A 14493-nucleotide genomic window follows, 5' to 3' on the forward strand; every position below is an offset into this window, starting at 1 on the left:
ATTTTTACCTGATTTTCCATATGGTAGGAGTGCCACACCCCTTGACTCTGCGATGTTAAGGGATAACTGTACATTCCTTGTTGAATAGCTCCAACTTATCCTTTATGTATCTTATCTGTATGCAGTGGTTTGCACGGTGAGCTCGTTAAGAGTGGCACTATCAATAGAATATAAACTCCCTCTGTGCAGGGACCTTTTCATTTTTGTTGCTATATCCCCAGTACCTAACACAGGCATATGTTAGGCACTGAATAAAAAATTACTAATTGATTCATTGATGTTCTTTCTAAGTCCTCTCCTTTTGAGACCAATCATATTAATTTTCCTTAAACATTCCTCATATGCATGGTTTATAGACTCCCCCACCCCAGTTAGGTGGCACAGTAGATAGAATGCTGGGCCTGGAGTCAGGAAGATTCCTGTTTCTGAGTTCAAATCTAGCCTCAGATACTTACTAGCTGTGTGACTCTGGGCAAGTCACTTTATTCTCTTTGCCTCAGTTTCCTCATCTGGAAAATGAGATGAAGAATGAAAAGGCAAATCACTCTAGTATCTTAGTCAAGAAAACCCTAAATGTGATCACAAAGAGTCAGATATGACTGAAAAATGAAAAATCAGCAACAACACTTCTATACCATAGTTACCATCACAAAATCACAGAATCTCAAAGCTGGAAGGGATTTCAGAGTCCATTTAGTCTAACAAAGAATTCTCTATAATATCACGGATAGAGGTTTCATCCAGTTCTTGCCTGAAGGACTCCAGTAAAGAGAACCCATTGCCTTCAGAGACAAACCATCCTATTTTTAGATATCATTATTAATGAGTTTTTCCTTATTTCAGACCTAAATTTGCCTCTCTTCACTGTCCCTGCATTGCTCCAAGTTCTATGCAGAAGAAGCATAATCCTTCTTTCATGGGGCAACCTTCTAAATGATTGAAGCCAGCTAATATAGCTGTTTAAGCTGACAACCGCACCAAGATTTTTGGGACACCCTCTATGTTCCCCATCTTCTCTTCTCAAGGCTAAGTATTCCTAGTTCCTTCATTGATTCTTATATGGCAATATCCAGTCCCTTCACCATCCTAGACACTCTCCTTGGGAAGACCTCAGGATTTTTGACTGACTTTCCCTTCTGTGCGGCAATGTGTGATCATGTTTTTCAAATGCTAGATGTTTATATTTATGTAATAAATGCTAATATCTACATAGAAGTTCATACCTGCAAGAGGATTTCACGTGTATAAACTCATTTGACCACAACAGTAAAAATGAGAAATAGGGAGAACAATTACTATGACCATTTTACAGATAAGAAAAGAGGCCCTGAGAAGTTAAGTAACTTGACCAAGGTCACATGGATAGTTAGCATTCTGATTCCAATTCCAACGATCTTCCTACTACCCTGTATTTTCCTTTCTCAATGATATAGATAGTGTAGTAGATTTAAAAAGTTCATTCATTTATGCATCAAGGTCCTAATTGCATCAGTAAATTGGCTGGTAAAATACTTAGATTTGTTTATGTCATTTATAGAGCACTTGACTAAGTGAAAATGCTTAAAGTATTTCAAAAATTCATTTTTCTTATTACTGACCCTGCAGGAAAGCTGCTTCTAACCAGACCCACCAGGTACTGAAAAACGCCTCTTCTGTTTGTTGGCAGGGAAAATGGGAGAAAGAGGAAAGAAAGGATATGCAGGGAGGAGATTTCTTGACAATAGAACTCTCACAGGGAAGAGGAGACCATTCTCTGGTTCATGAGTGAGTTCAGCAAAGAGAATGATCCCCTGTGAGGATGAGGGGGGAGTTGCTTCCCTTTGGCTATAGACAAGATTTTTGGCACAAGTATCACTGTTCAGATTCCAGAGCAAAGGATCCCTTAGATACTGGCTGGGAACAAAAATCCAGACTTCTATCATGTGTAGAATGAGAGAATTCTTGTAGGGATTCTATGTATCACAGGATAAAAAAAAAATCTGGCCTACACTTCCTTTTTTGTATTGAATGATGTCTTTGTTTTCAAATTTAAAAGAATACAAATGCTAATAATATTGGGAGGTGGATTTAGATAAAGAGGAATGGGAAGCTCTTTAGAATGAAAATCTGGGCAGAAAGGCAGTCTGGGCACAACCTGATATAAATGCTAGATTTGGGGAGAACGGATTTATAGGGTTCAGAAAGAAGGACACTTAGGACCCTGTGGCCCAGATTTCTAGACTGGAAGACATTTAGTTGTCATCAATGAATACAAGCAATAAAATTCATTGAATTACATTGTGGGTACTGAAAGAACTAGTGGTTTGTGGTCGCTAACCTACTGTCAGTGATATTTCATAGAGATTAGAAAAGGAGGGACATGAATTGGTAGAGCTGTTGTATGCATGTGGGATTTACCTCGATTTCCTAAAACTGAGGGTAGACAGGTCCATTGGTTGGTTCAATAATCCCCTCTGAACAAATGCCACACAAATCAGTATGCCAAGCTACAGGCTCATATGTTCAAATACTTGACGGAAGTTTCTACCTGGATGTTCTGACGATGCTTCAAGTTAAATGTGTCCCCAAATAAACTTGTCTATTTCTTCTGTAAATGCACTCTGCTTTCCAAAGTTTGTCTTTCCACTGAGGTCTTCCAGATGTATAATCTTGAAGTCATTCTTAAATCTTCCCTCTCCCTCCATATTCAGTTGTTTCCAAGTCCTATTGGTTCTACTTTCAGGATGTTTTCATATACTCCCTTTTCTCTCCACTGAACAGTGGAGCTCCAGCTCACCCATACCATTTTCATAGCTTCCTAATGGTTCTTTTGGCCACCAATTTCTTGACTTTCCAATTCACTTTTCAGCTAGTTCCTAAAATAATCTTTATAAGCACGTGACTGACTATGTCACTTCTCTATTAAAGAATCATCAGTGAAGCCCTATTGCTTACAAAATTAAAAATCCTTAGATGGCTATACAGTCCTGTTTCCTACCACTGCCCATCATTAATGCTGTTTTCCATCTTTAAAATGAACTGGAGAAGGAAATGGCAAACCACTCCAGTATCTTTGCCTTCTTGGCAAACCCCAAATAGGGCAACAAATAGTAGGACACAAATGAACAACTGAACAGTCCTAATATTGGCATAGATCTGTAATATATAGATGTGTGTGTGTACATACACACACTCATAATTATATGAAACATATGTATATATACACATGCAAATCAGAGAAGTATAGATCTGGAATGGAACTTAGAAGCAATTGAGTCAATATGCCCTAATTTTACAGATGAGAAAAGTGAGGCTGAAAGACTGGGGTCACAACTAGTATCAGTCAGGATTTGAACTAACCTCCTTGACTATGCCACCTGGTGGCCAATCCTTAGTATTATGCCAACCAGAAAAGCACCTGAATAGCAAATGAACAAGGACTTATTTCAGAAACTTTAAAGAGGACATAATTTGCTTAAGAAGAACAGTTTTTTAAAGACATGAGGGACTCTCTTTCCTGTTTTGCCTAATTCTGAATCATAAAAAAACACTGCTCCCAGCGCTCACATGATTTCCTCTGTCTTCCTATTTCATACCTCTTGCATCGATTACCTGACCGAGAAGGAGAGAGAACATATATGGAAGTCTGTTTATCTACCACTAGGGAAGACTTTATCTAACATTCATTTTTAAAACTTAAGAGGGAAGCCTTTCTGGGTAGACTAGAGGTGATTTAGATATTTGCTGCAAAGAAGAATTTATCAAGGCTGCAAAGCAGATCTGATTGCTTTCAGCATGCACCTGACTATAGATCTAATATTCTCCCTTCTCTTTGCTCTGTAATCTTCCTGCCCCTCTTCCCTTCCCATCTCTGAATCTTCACAGAGCTTTCCTCTCTATCTGGAATGTTGTATGTGGCATAGTGGATCATTCACTAGATTTGGAATCAGGAAGACCTGAGTTCAAATCCTTGCCTCAGATACTTGCTTACCATGGTCAAGTCACTCAATCTCTCTGTGCCTCAGTTTCTTCATATGTAAAATGAAAAGGTTGACACAATGCTCTCTAAGATCTTTTCCAGCTACAATTTATGATCTTTCCAAGCATCTTTTTTCTTTCTTTAAAAAATACATTTAAATTTATTTTTTTTAAAAGACTGGGTCTTTTTATTCTCATTCAGTCTGGAATCTAAGGAATCACTCATTGGCAAGTCCCATTTGGATTGGCCTGGGAGCTTTGACTTGCTCCAGTTTGCCCCTCCTTAGGCATCCTGGGAGCCCTGCCACTCCTGACTACTAAGCAATATTTATGCTGAACTTAGTGAGGATACCTGATCGCCTTAGCTCACTCCAGAGCCTGAAGAGATCCACCAGCTTCAGCGTTCTCCAAGCAGGATTACAGATCTGGCTCTCTTTTTCCTTCTAAAACCCTGCTCAAGCCTCCCCTCAATTATGCCTTCTCAGATTAGCTTCTTCTGGCTCTGGTCAGTCCAGGTACTTTAGCCCTCTATGTATATTTGTTAATTAATTATTATTAATTAGTTGTTTTTAAATTAATTATTGATTAAGTAATTCACTCATTTGTTCTTTGTCATCTATCGTAATTCCTATAGCAATGTGGGGCATGGTGCTTTGAACGGCAGTATGGTGCATGAGAGGCAGCATGGTGTACAGCACTGGATCAGGAGTGAAGAAGACCTGCCTCAGATCTTACCTTCTCACATTTACTAGCCATGTGACTTGCATCATTGAACCTCTCCATGCCTCAGTTTCCTCATCTACAAAAGAAAGGAGTTAGACTTGATGGCCTTTATAAGATCCTTCCTAGCTCTACATCTATATTCCATAATAAAGCATTCTGTGTTGAGAGTACTATGGCAGTTGTTTCACATGGCCCTAAGATGCCTACATGTACCTTCTCTACTTTCTTTTATTGGCTATTTTACTAGGGAAAATGAGGCCCACTCTGTTTTGTTTTGTTTTAGTCAAGAAGAATATAATGACCTCAGACAATTGGCATTTTCCTGATCAAAAATGTATGCATGTCACTCCATAGCTTGACAATGAATATTTATAATGATTCCTCTAGGGTCCTAGAATATCTAGAAATGTTTCTGAATCAGCAAAGCAAGTTTAGTAATTTTCAATATAACTTTTGTGTTACAGCTAATTTATTGTGTCCTAATCTTTCAATATGTGTGACTCACTCAGCCCAAATGTGTGATTAACAAGAACATCTCATTCTATAATACTGTTAAGATAACACATGGGAATAAAGTGGCTGGCTTCTGCAACATTCTCATCACATCACTCTCATACCCCCCCAAATCTTCAGGAGGTCCTTACAAGACATAGGAAAAAACAAAACAAAGCTAATAAATTCCTTTGCCTGGAGTAAAAGGTCCCTACGATATGGCTGCACCCTAACTCTCCAATTTAGTTCCACATTTCTCCTCTTGTATGTAACCTATTCTTCAATCCTAATCTTTCTGACATACATACTTTTGCTCATGCCAACCAATATCTAGAATGTCATCATGACCCCAGTGCCACTGATACAGTTATCCTTCAAAATTCTTCAAAAAAAATCTCCTATTAATCCTCCTAGTTCTGCCCATACAGGATCAGCCCACTTCTATCAGCTCTCACAATATTATCTTTGCATGTCACTCATGGACTTACACTCTGGTTACACATCATTTCTGTATCTCTATCTATGCACACACCCTCTTGAGACAAGGACCACATCTTCTTCATCTTTGTGTCATAAGTATCTAGGCATCGCTCGATGTCTAGCAAAGTATCCTCCCACAGAATGTATTCAGTAAATATTTAATGATGCTGTGAATAACATGTGTCTTTTCCTCTGGCACATGCATGTCTATTACGAAGTAATCAATCAACCAATAAGCATTTAAATGTCAACTATGAGACACAGAGACTAAAACAAAGCAGTGTATCTGCATGGAGCTTAATTCTACTGGGGGGAATGACATATGAGTAAATCCAAGCTACGTTTAAAGTTAGGATAGGGACTCAGCCTGTAAGTTTGTTGATATAAGGAAATTCTGTATGCAGAAACTCACTCCACCAATGTAGGTCTACGACTCGTTTTCTTAGAGAGTCACCTGGAGAATTTAAGAGACCAAATACCTTGCTCAGGGATGCACAGATCTGCAAGTCAGACCATTCTGGTTTGGAAGTTATCTCTTGGTCTACTATGTAATGCTTTTTTCTATAAATATCATTGCAAATAAATGGCATTTGAACTGAATTTTGAAGGAAACTAAGCATTTTCTGAGGCTGATGTGAGAAGAAAATGTATTCCAGCTCATGCAAGCCACAGAAACAAAAGATGGATTCTTACATGTTAAAAAAGGCAATTATATCCAGTTAGCTGGACCACAGAGAACAGGACAGGAAATAATAGATAAATGGAAGGCTAGAGCTGGATTGGTCCTGCATTTAAATGCCACATGAAAGAGTTTGTATTTTAACGTAAAGGCAAGAAGTTACCACTGGAGCTTTTTGCATGGAGGGAAGGGTAACCCAATCATACATATGCTTTAGGAACATGACTTTAGCAGCTAGATAGAGCATGCTTTGGAGAGGTGTGACACTCAACGGAAGGAGCCCAGACAGGAAGCAATAACAATATTGCAGGTGATAGGCAACGAAGGCCTGAATTAGGATGGTATCCACGTGCACTGAGAGGAGAGAACAGAAGTGAGAGATATTATAGGAATAGAATCAATAAGACCAGGCAACTGATAGGGTGTGTGGCATGAGGGAGAGCAAAGAATTAAGGATGATTTCAAGATGGAGAACATGGAAGCATATTTTACCTTAAGAGTGAGCTTGGAATGCTGATTAGGGTACTAAGCTTAGAATTAGGAAAGCGTAGGTTGAAATCTATCTTTTGAAACTTCCTAGGTTGGTGATCCTGGGCAAATTATCTTGACTTTGTGTGCTTCAAGAAATTCTTTAAGGCTCATCCACCAAGTCATACTTGTGTGTGAGTGGAAGTATATTCCACCCTAGACACAGGAAGTCATCAATGCTTTTTAAAACTTCACAATCTGTGGAAGGTTTTAAATCAAGCTGGATAACCTCTTCTCATTTCATATTTCAGATGAGCATTGGACAAAGAAGAAAACTTTCAATTTTGAGATGCTTTGATTTCATCGAAGAACTCCATTTATAGTGGAAATTTTCTGTCATAATTGGACCACTAAATTTGGGTATGCAAAGAAAATAGAAAGAATGCGAATGAATAAATAAGTCAGTATTTTAAGGCAAAAGGAGTTTACATGCAAAACTTGAAGACAGAAACATTAAATAGGCTGAACTTGATTATACAAAAGTAATAGTCAGAAAATCACAAAGCTAAAAGAGATCTCATCTGGTCCTTCCCCTTGCCTCCAGAAAGGACTGCAATTGAACTATTTCAGAATGATAGATGTCAACCAATTTATTTAAACTTTCTAGAGGAGATCATCCTGCTTTGCTTAATAACATGTTCCGTTGGCATCTTTCCATGTTAGAGTGAATTATCCTACAAATATTACATAATTAAATGTAAAAATCCTACTTTAAAAGTAAAAAAAAAGACTGAGAATTTGAATAGAACTGATGGACTCTAAGTACAGACTGAAGAATACTTTTTCCTCTATTGTTCTTTTTTTTCTCCTTACAACATGACTAATATTTTGCATGACTTCATATATATAATGACTATCATACTGCTTTCCTTCTTAATGGGTGGGGGAGGAGTGAGAGGAAGGAGGGAATTTGGAATTGAAAATGAAAATTTTAAAATTTTAAAAAAAGATCCTGAATGATTAAAGTACTCAAAAAAACTAGAAGAGTTTGAAAGAGGGCTGGGTTTGGTGGAAAGATCATGAATCCTTTTGTTGGACATGTTGAATTTGATATATCTTTGTTCAAAATGTCTACTTGGAAGGTAGTCATACATGAAAGAGACTAGAGTTGAATAAATAAATTTGTAAACTGACAAAGAGATGATAATTGAACCCATAGGAATTGATGAAGCTGTTACAAAGAGAATGGAGAAAAGGAAGACATGAGTCTTTAAGTACACTCACAATTAGGGAATGAGACCTGGATGGTGATCCAGTAAATATGACTAAGAAAGGCTAACCAGACAGTTATGAAGATAACCATAAGACAGTCTCATGAAAGTCAAAAGGGAAGGTTGAGAGGGTAGTTAACCATGTCAAATGCTATTGTGACGTCAAGCAAGATGAAGATTGAGGAAAAGTTATTGGATGTTACACTTAGGTCACTGACACTTTTGGAGAGAACAATTTTGGTGAATGATAAGATCATAAGCCAGATCTCAATGGGCTGCAAAGCGAATGAGAAGAGAAGTAGAAGCAATAAATATTGAACATTATTTCCTCTAGAAGTTTAGATGAGAAAAGGGTAGTGAGATATAGATCAGTAGCAGGAGGGGATAGTAGGATAAAGTGAAGGTTTTAAGGACAGAGTCACCTGGGCATGTTTGTAGGCATCAAGGAAGAAACCTATAGATAATGCAAGACTGAAGATGAATGAAAGGATGATTGTGGGGCAAAAGATGAGAGAGTATAAGATAAAAGGAACAAAGGTAGGGTTGTCATTGGTAAAAGGAAGAGTTACCTTTTCATCAGAGAACAAAAGATGAGAGAATACATGTTGATGTGAAGGGATTTTGAGATGTAGAGTTGGGGAGAAGAGTGAGCTCAGAGTGAATAGCTTCTATTTTTTCAGTCAAGTATGAGATAAGGTCTTCTGCTAGGGGGAAGGAAAGAATGGCATGAGAAGCTTAAGAAAGGAAGAGAGTTTGGAATGATTCCTGTCATGAATTTGACAGAATCAATGAAGAAAGAGTAAAAGGATTGCCTTATGGCAGTGAAAGCCCATTTAAGATTTAGATAACATTAATTTTTAGTGCACATGATCAACACCATTGCGTGATTTCCTCCATTATTGTTCAGAAGTACATAAGCAAGTATAGAGAAGACACGTATGGGGAAGTAAAAATAGCTATAAGTACTGGATGAAAGCCACACCCATCATGCAAGAAGCAGCTGTCAAGCACACAGGGTCTGAGAAAGTAAAACGACTTAACCTTGCAGCCGAAGAATGAATGCTTAGATAATGCACCTGGAATATATTCTCATTAGCTGTTGTTCAAGTGCAAGGCAATCACCCTGGGTAATCAGAACCATTACGAAGGATGCCTCTGTCACTACTAATCTGATTCTGGCCACTTACCTCAGCCTAGTGCATGTGTGCATGTGTGTGTATGTATATATATATATATATATATATATACACATATATATATACATATATATATATATACATATATATATACACATATATATATACATATATATATAATATATAATATATATTATATATAATTATTATCATTTGAATGTTTTTAAAATTATCTGTGGTTTCACAATTGAGGATCTCAGGATTGTCAGGCCTCAGAAATTCCCTTCTTGCAGCTCTCAAACCCATCTTCTTACTTTAATATATACATGTGTATATTTATATATGTATACCCATACATATATATGTATATTTTATTACATGGGAGTTTCTTCAGGACCTGCCCATTTGGAATTGAGCTCAGGGGAGGAGTAAAGTGAATGAAAGTAAAGCTGGTCAGATTATTAGGGGTGGTGGTCACTGATGTGGAATACTCCCAGGCTGTAAGTTAGAGGGCCTTTGTGTGAGAGTGTGCTTTTCCTTGTCTTTACTGTTCAGCAATAATAAATTGGGGAGAACCCAAGCATTTTCACAACAGAGAAAAGTCTGGTTCATGCACAAATATTGATTTGGTAATTACTTTCGTGGATAGAGAGCTGGTCCTAGAGGCAGAATCAAGTGGCAATATTCATATCCTGCCTCTGACAAGTAAAGGTATTATAAGCTTAGGTGGTATTACCTAACCTTTCCATGATCTTGCTAACTCTCTGAGACTATAAGTTGAAGAGAAGGTACCAGTCTGTATTGCTAGAAGAAATTTTCTCCTCTAGGAGGTTTTTAAAAATTTATTTTTATTTTTTTTTTTTAGGCAATTGGGGTTAAGTGACTTACCCAGGGTCACACAGCTAGTAAGTGTCAAGTGTTTGGTCTGAGGTCCAGTACCTATTCTTTTCATTTGCAAAGCACTTTTCTCACAGAAATCCTATGAGATAGATAGCTTACATGTTATCAACCCCATTTTACTGAAGAGGAATATAAGGTTCCACAAGATTAAACAACTTGCCTAAGGTAATACAGCTAAGAGGTATCTGAAGTGGGATTTGAACCCAGGTCTTTGACTCCAAATCCAGAACTCACTCCACTATACATTTATGTGTTTCACAGAAGTCTTGCCAATTTATTCTCATTTACTTATTCATTATAGTCTCACTGTTTTTTTCAATATTTGTAAACTTGAACCGACACTGAAATTATTACGAACTGAACACTTACCCTGTATAAAGTATGTGAAGAATTGGGAACCTTTCTTTCACACCTTTGTTAATTAGGAAGCCAGAATAAGCTCGACCAACTTCACCCAGATGGGGAAAATTCTACCTTCCCCTCCCCCAACCCCTCGAATTTTGATTGCACCAATTTGGTCCATAACAGCATACAATTCATATTTTATGAAAGCAACATTGCATGCAAACACTGAAATCATTTCAGCCTCAGCATTTTAATAACTCTTTTTCACCTCCCTTTCTGTTTGAACAATAGGACATAGACTGTCATTTGTCAGGGAATCAAACAACACTCTTCTACCCAAAGTGTATATTTAGTGAAAATTGTATTTGTAAGTAATGTGGCTGAAAGACAGCAATGAGGCAATGTGTAAAAGAGTCATAGAGATTATTTACACTAGTTAGATTATTGTTTAATATGCCCTCATAGTGTGCGCATAATAAAATACTTCAAAGTAAAGGGCTAGCAATGAATGTGTTACCCCCTTGGTATTCAAATGAAGAATTCTCACCTTGTTTTCATTGAAATTAGCAATGACTACTCCAACAAAGAGGGTCAGTCCAATCATGCAACCCAGGAATACGAAAACATGAATATAGATTCCATGGATCTGCATAAATGGAAAATATGGTGATTCATCAAAGCAAATGAAAACAGCTCTTGAAGCGTTCAAAGGATTCGACGTGCTTGCTTACCGGCCCCACACGATGAATAATAACATCCCTTACTTCCACCCAGCCTTTCAAGGAGAGAACTTCAAACAATGCCAGCATAGCATTTCCCACATTGTCAAAATTAAAGTTCCGAGGATTGGCCCTGTAATTCAGAGGAGGAACGCACTGTGAAATTCTGATAAGAAACATCCTAGGGCAAGTGGTTGTCATTTCTTTTCAGTTTTAGATACTGGAGAAAGGCACATTTGACCTCTGAAAATAGTGGCTCTATGACATCCTGTTTGCTTTGTGGAATTAATAAACTAGATTAAATTAGTCTGGATCTCATTTTTTTTTGCAATGATGGACTATTTCTTTTCAAATAAAATGAAATGTTAGCTATCCACTATATCCAAATTCCCAACCAACTGGTAATATGTATCTCTTAAAAAACAAACTCAGTTGTTTTTTTTCTTTCCTCTCTTTCATTTCTTTCTGCATGTTCTACTTGCAGTAAACCTTGAAAATATATGTTCCGAAATGTTACATGAAAGGGAAGCTTTCTGATTTATATTGATCTTAGTATTAGCAATTGCATACAATTCAACAAGCATCTGTTAAGCAGCTGCTACATTCAAGGCACTGGGCTAGGCACTAGGGGTGCACAGACCAAAACTATGAATAGCGCTTCCTTACAAAGAACTATTAGGGGATTCAGGGGTGTGCAGGAACCAGCCTAGAACTATCTAGCTGACTGTTCGATTTTCAGTCTGAGTCTTTTCACATTGGAAATCGGCAAATTGCTACAGATTAGCATTTGATTTATTGTTCTGTTGAATGTCGAGACCTAAGAAAGTGATGGAGAAAATGTTAATAATCCAGATTAAAAGTATATGGTGTGTGTGTGTGTGTGTGTGTGTGTGTGTGTGTGTGTGTGTGTGTGTGTGTTTTGGTGAGCCAATTGTTAAACATTTACCGTCACATTCCTGGAGATATATCATGTCAACAGTTCAATAAAGAAAAAGACAACAATAGCTCAGAGGATCAGGAAAGGCTTCCCATAGGAAGGGAGGGGCACCTTGGTTCAGGCTTGAGGGAAACTCAGGATTCTAAGAGGTAGGGGTCAGTCGGAAGGGCATTCCAAGTATGGATAGCTTGTGAGAAGTCAGAGAGGTGGAAGACAGATTCAGAGTTTAAATATCGATGGCTGGACTAGAGAGTGTAAGAAGGGTGGAATTGTGAAATGAGAAAGGAAAGGTAGTCTAGAAGCTGATTATTTATGGTTTTACATGCCAATTCAATTCAACAGGCATCTTTTAAGCACCTACTATGTACTAGGTAACTGTGCTTAGGTTCTCAGGATACAAACACAAGTCATCTCCTTTAAAGAGCTCACATTGTACTGGGGAGAAGGATGATATGGACACAGAGAAGTAATGCAAAAAGTATAAAAAGTAAACATAAAACTTTTTTTTTTGGGAGGGAGCACTATAAGTGAGGGAAATGCCTTCTCTAGAATAGAGTAGTTGAGCTTAGTTTTGAGTAGAGGAAGGGATATCAAGAAACGGAGGTAAACAGGGAGAGCACTTCAGGCAACAAGAACCAGTCTGTGCAAAGGCATGAAAGCAGAGGAATTTCTATTTTATCCTAGAGACAATAGGGAGCCCCTGAAGATCTTTGAACAAAGAATGGCTAGAGCAGAAAGACAATTTTGTAAGCTAAGTGAAGGATGGATTAGAGAAGGGAGGTACTGAAAGAAAGGCCAGTGATGGTTGTTACAATGGTCCAGTTGAGAGGAGATTGAGAACCTGCTCTTGAGTGGTGGACTAATAAACTGAGAGGGGAAGTTGTGAGATGCGCTGTGGAAGTAGAATTAACAAGCTCTGTCAGCTTAGCAGATGTGGGTGGCAGGGGTGGGAAGATGATGAAGAATTGAAGATGACTCTAAGACTTTGGGGCTCTTTAAGCGGAAGGACCTTGGTGTCCTCAACAGAAATAGGGAAGATTGTAGGAGGGATGGGGTTGCTTTGGAGGGAAGAAAATGAGTTCCAATTTTGAACAAGTTGAGTTCAGGTTTATATAATACTTGACAAAGTATTTCCCCTCACAACAAGCATATTATCCTCATTTTAGAGATAACGGAACAGAGGCTCAGAGATAGCAGGCAGATAATAGCACAGCATGAGAACCAGGACTCAAATCCAGGTCTTCTGTAAGGAAAAGTCCTGTTTCCTTTTCATTATTGCCTACTACCTCTAAGGATAACTTTGATTAGAAAGTTTGATGTTATAAGTAATTTCTGTCTGTGTTCTGGTCATGTGTGATTGCTTTATGTGATTTATATGTGCTTTAATATGTATGTGTGCTTTAATCTCTTAAATGCTAATTAAAATTATAAAATATATATTTTTCAGCCTTAACCAAAAGAATATACTTGGTACCATTTGACTGTTTCTTAATGATTAACACATCATGAACACAAATTGATGCACTTTGAGGAAAGAGGGTGATTACTTTTGGAATTATTGAAGTATGACTATTTGCCCTTAGGCTAAGTTGATGACCCCTGTTTTTTGCATTCTGAAAGATCTTTTATGCTCACTAAAGGCCTGCCCATTAGTGAGACAGCAGTGTTCTCAGGGACTACTCAAGTTTACTTGGCTGTTTGCCCCTGCACAGAATGTTCTCAGGTATGCAAACTCTTTTTCTTTAGTATTTTCACTATAGCTACGTGTCAGATGGAGAATGGGCCTAGAAATTATGCCACAGGAAGATGAGTTGAAGGAACTAAGTATGATTAGCTTAGAGAAGGAGACTTAAAGGGGACACGAGAGCTATTCTCAAGTATCTGAAAGGCTGTAATGACTTTTGTGAGGTAATGATTTCACTGGACGTCTGACTTTCATTGAGATCATCATTGCTTCTTATAATCTCTGCTGCTGTTTCTGTTCCTTGCTACTCTTTTCACTTTATTGCTCACATTTTTCTTTGCGTCAGCTTTTTTCTTCCTTTACCCATCTTTTCTCTCCTACTTATTGATCTTGATGTCCTAAGTGCTTGCCTCTGAGACTCACTGGTAGCTGATGAGAACAAACATTCTTTTTGTCAGCAGATTGACCACCTTATTGCATATTTTTCACATTTATAGCTTTGGCTCTTGGCTTACATTTATAGCTTTGGCTCTTGGCTTATTTTTGTTAGTATTAATTATGGGACTTTTTAATTTTATTTTTTTCTGAATGTTGTGTTGTTCCAGAAAAATGAGCATACTGGGTATCTGGGGAAATGTCTTTATACTCTATTACTCTCATTAAGATTGAAGTTAATTTTAAAAGCAAAAATGTTGAATACTT

The 14493-nt window shown here is 37.7% G+C and overlaps 1 protein-coding gene across 1 annotated transcript in view; it reads right to left on the reverse strand.

The window, feature by feature from the left end:
* Positions 1-14493, reverse strand: part of NALCN (sodium leak channel, non-selective) — a 516511-nt gene that overhangs the window by 29918 nt on the left and 472100 nt on the right. Inside the window, 2 exon segments of the mRNA XM_020964043.2 lie at positions 10999-11097; positions 11183-11303. Coding sequence (XP_020819702.1) covers positions 10999-11097; positions 11183-11303 — 220 coding nt within the window.

This window comes from Phascolarctos cinereus, unplaced genomic scaffold (assembly GCF_003287225.1).
Source record: "Phascolarctos cinereus isolate Bilbo 61053 unplaced genomic scaffold, phaCin_HiC Scaffold_7;HRSCAF=346, whole genome shotgun sequence".
In the NCBI taxonomy this organism is placed as follows: Eukaryota; Metazoa; Chordata; class Mammalia; order Diprotodontia; family Phascolarctidae; genus Phascolarctos; species Phascolarctos cinereus.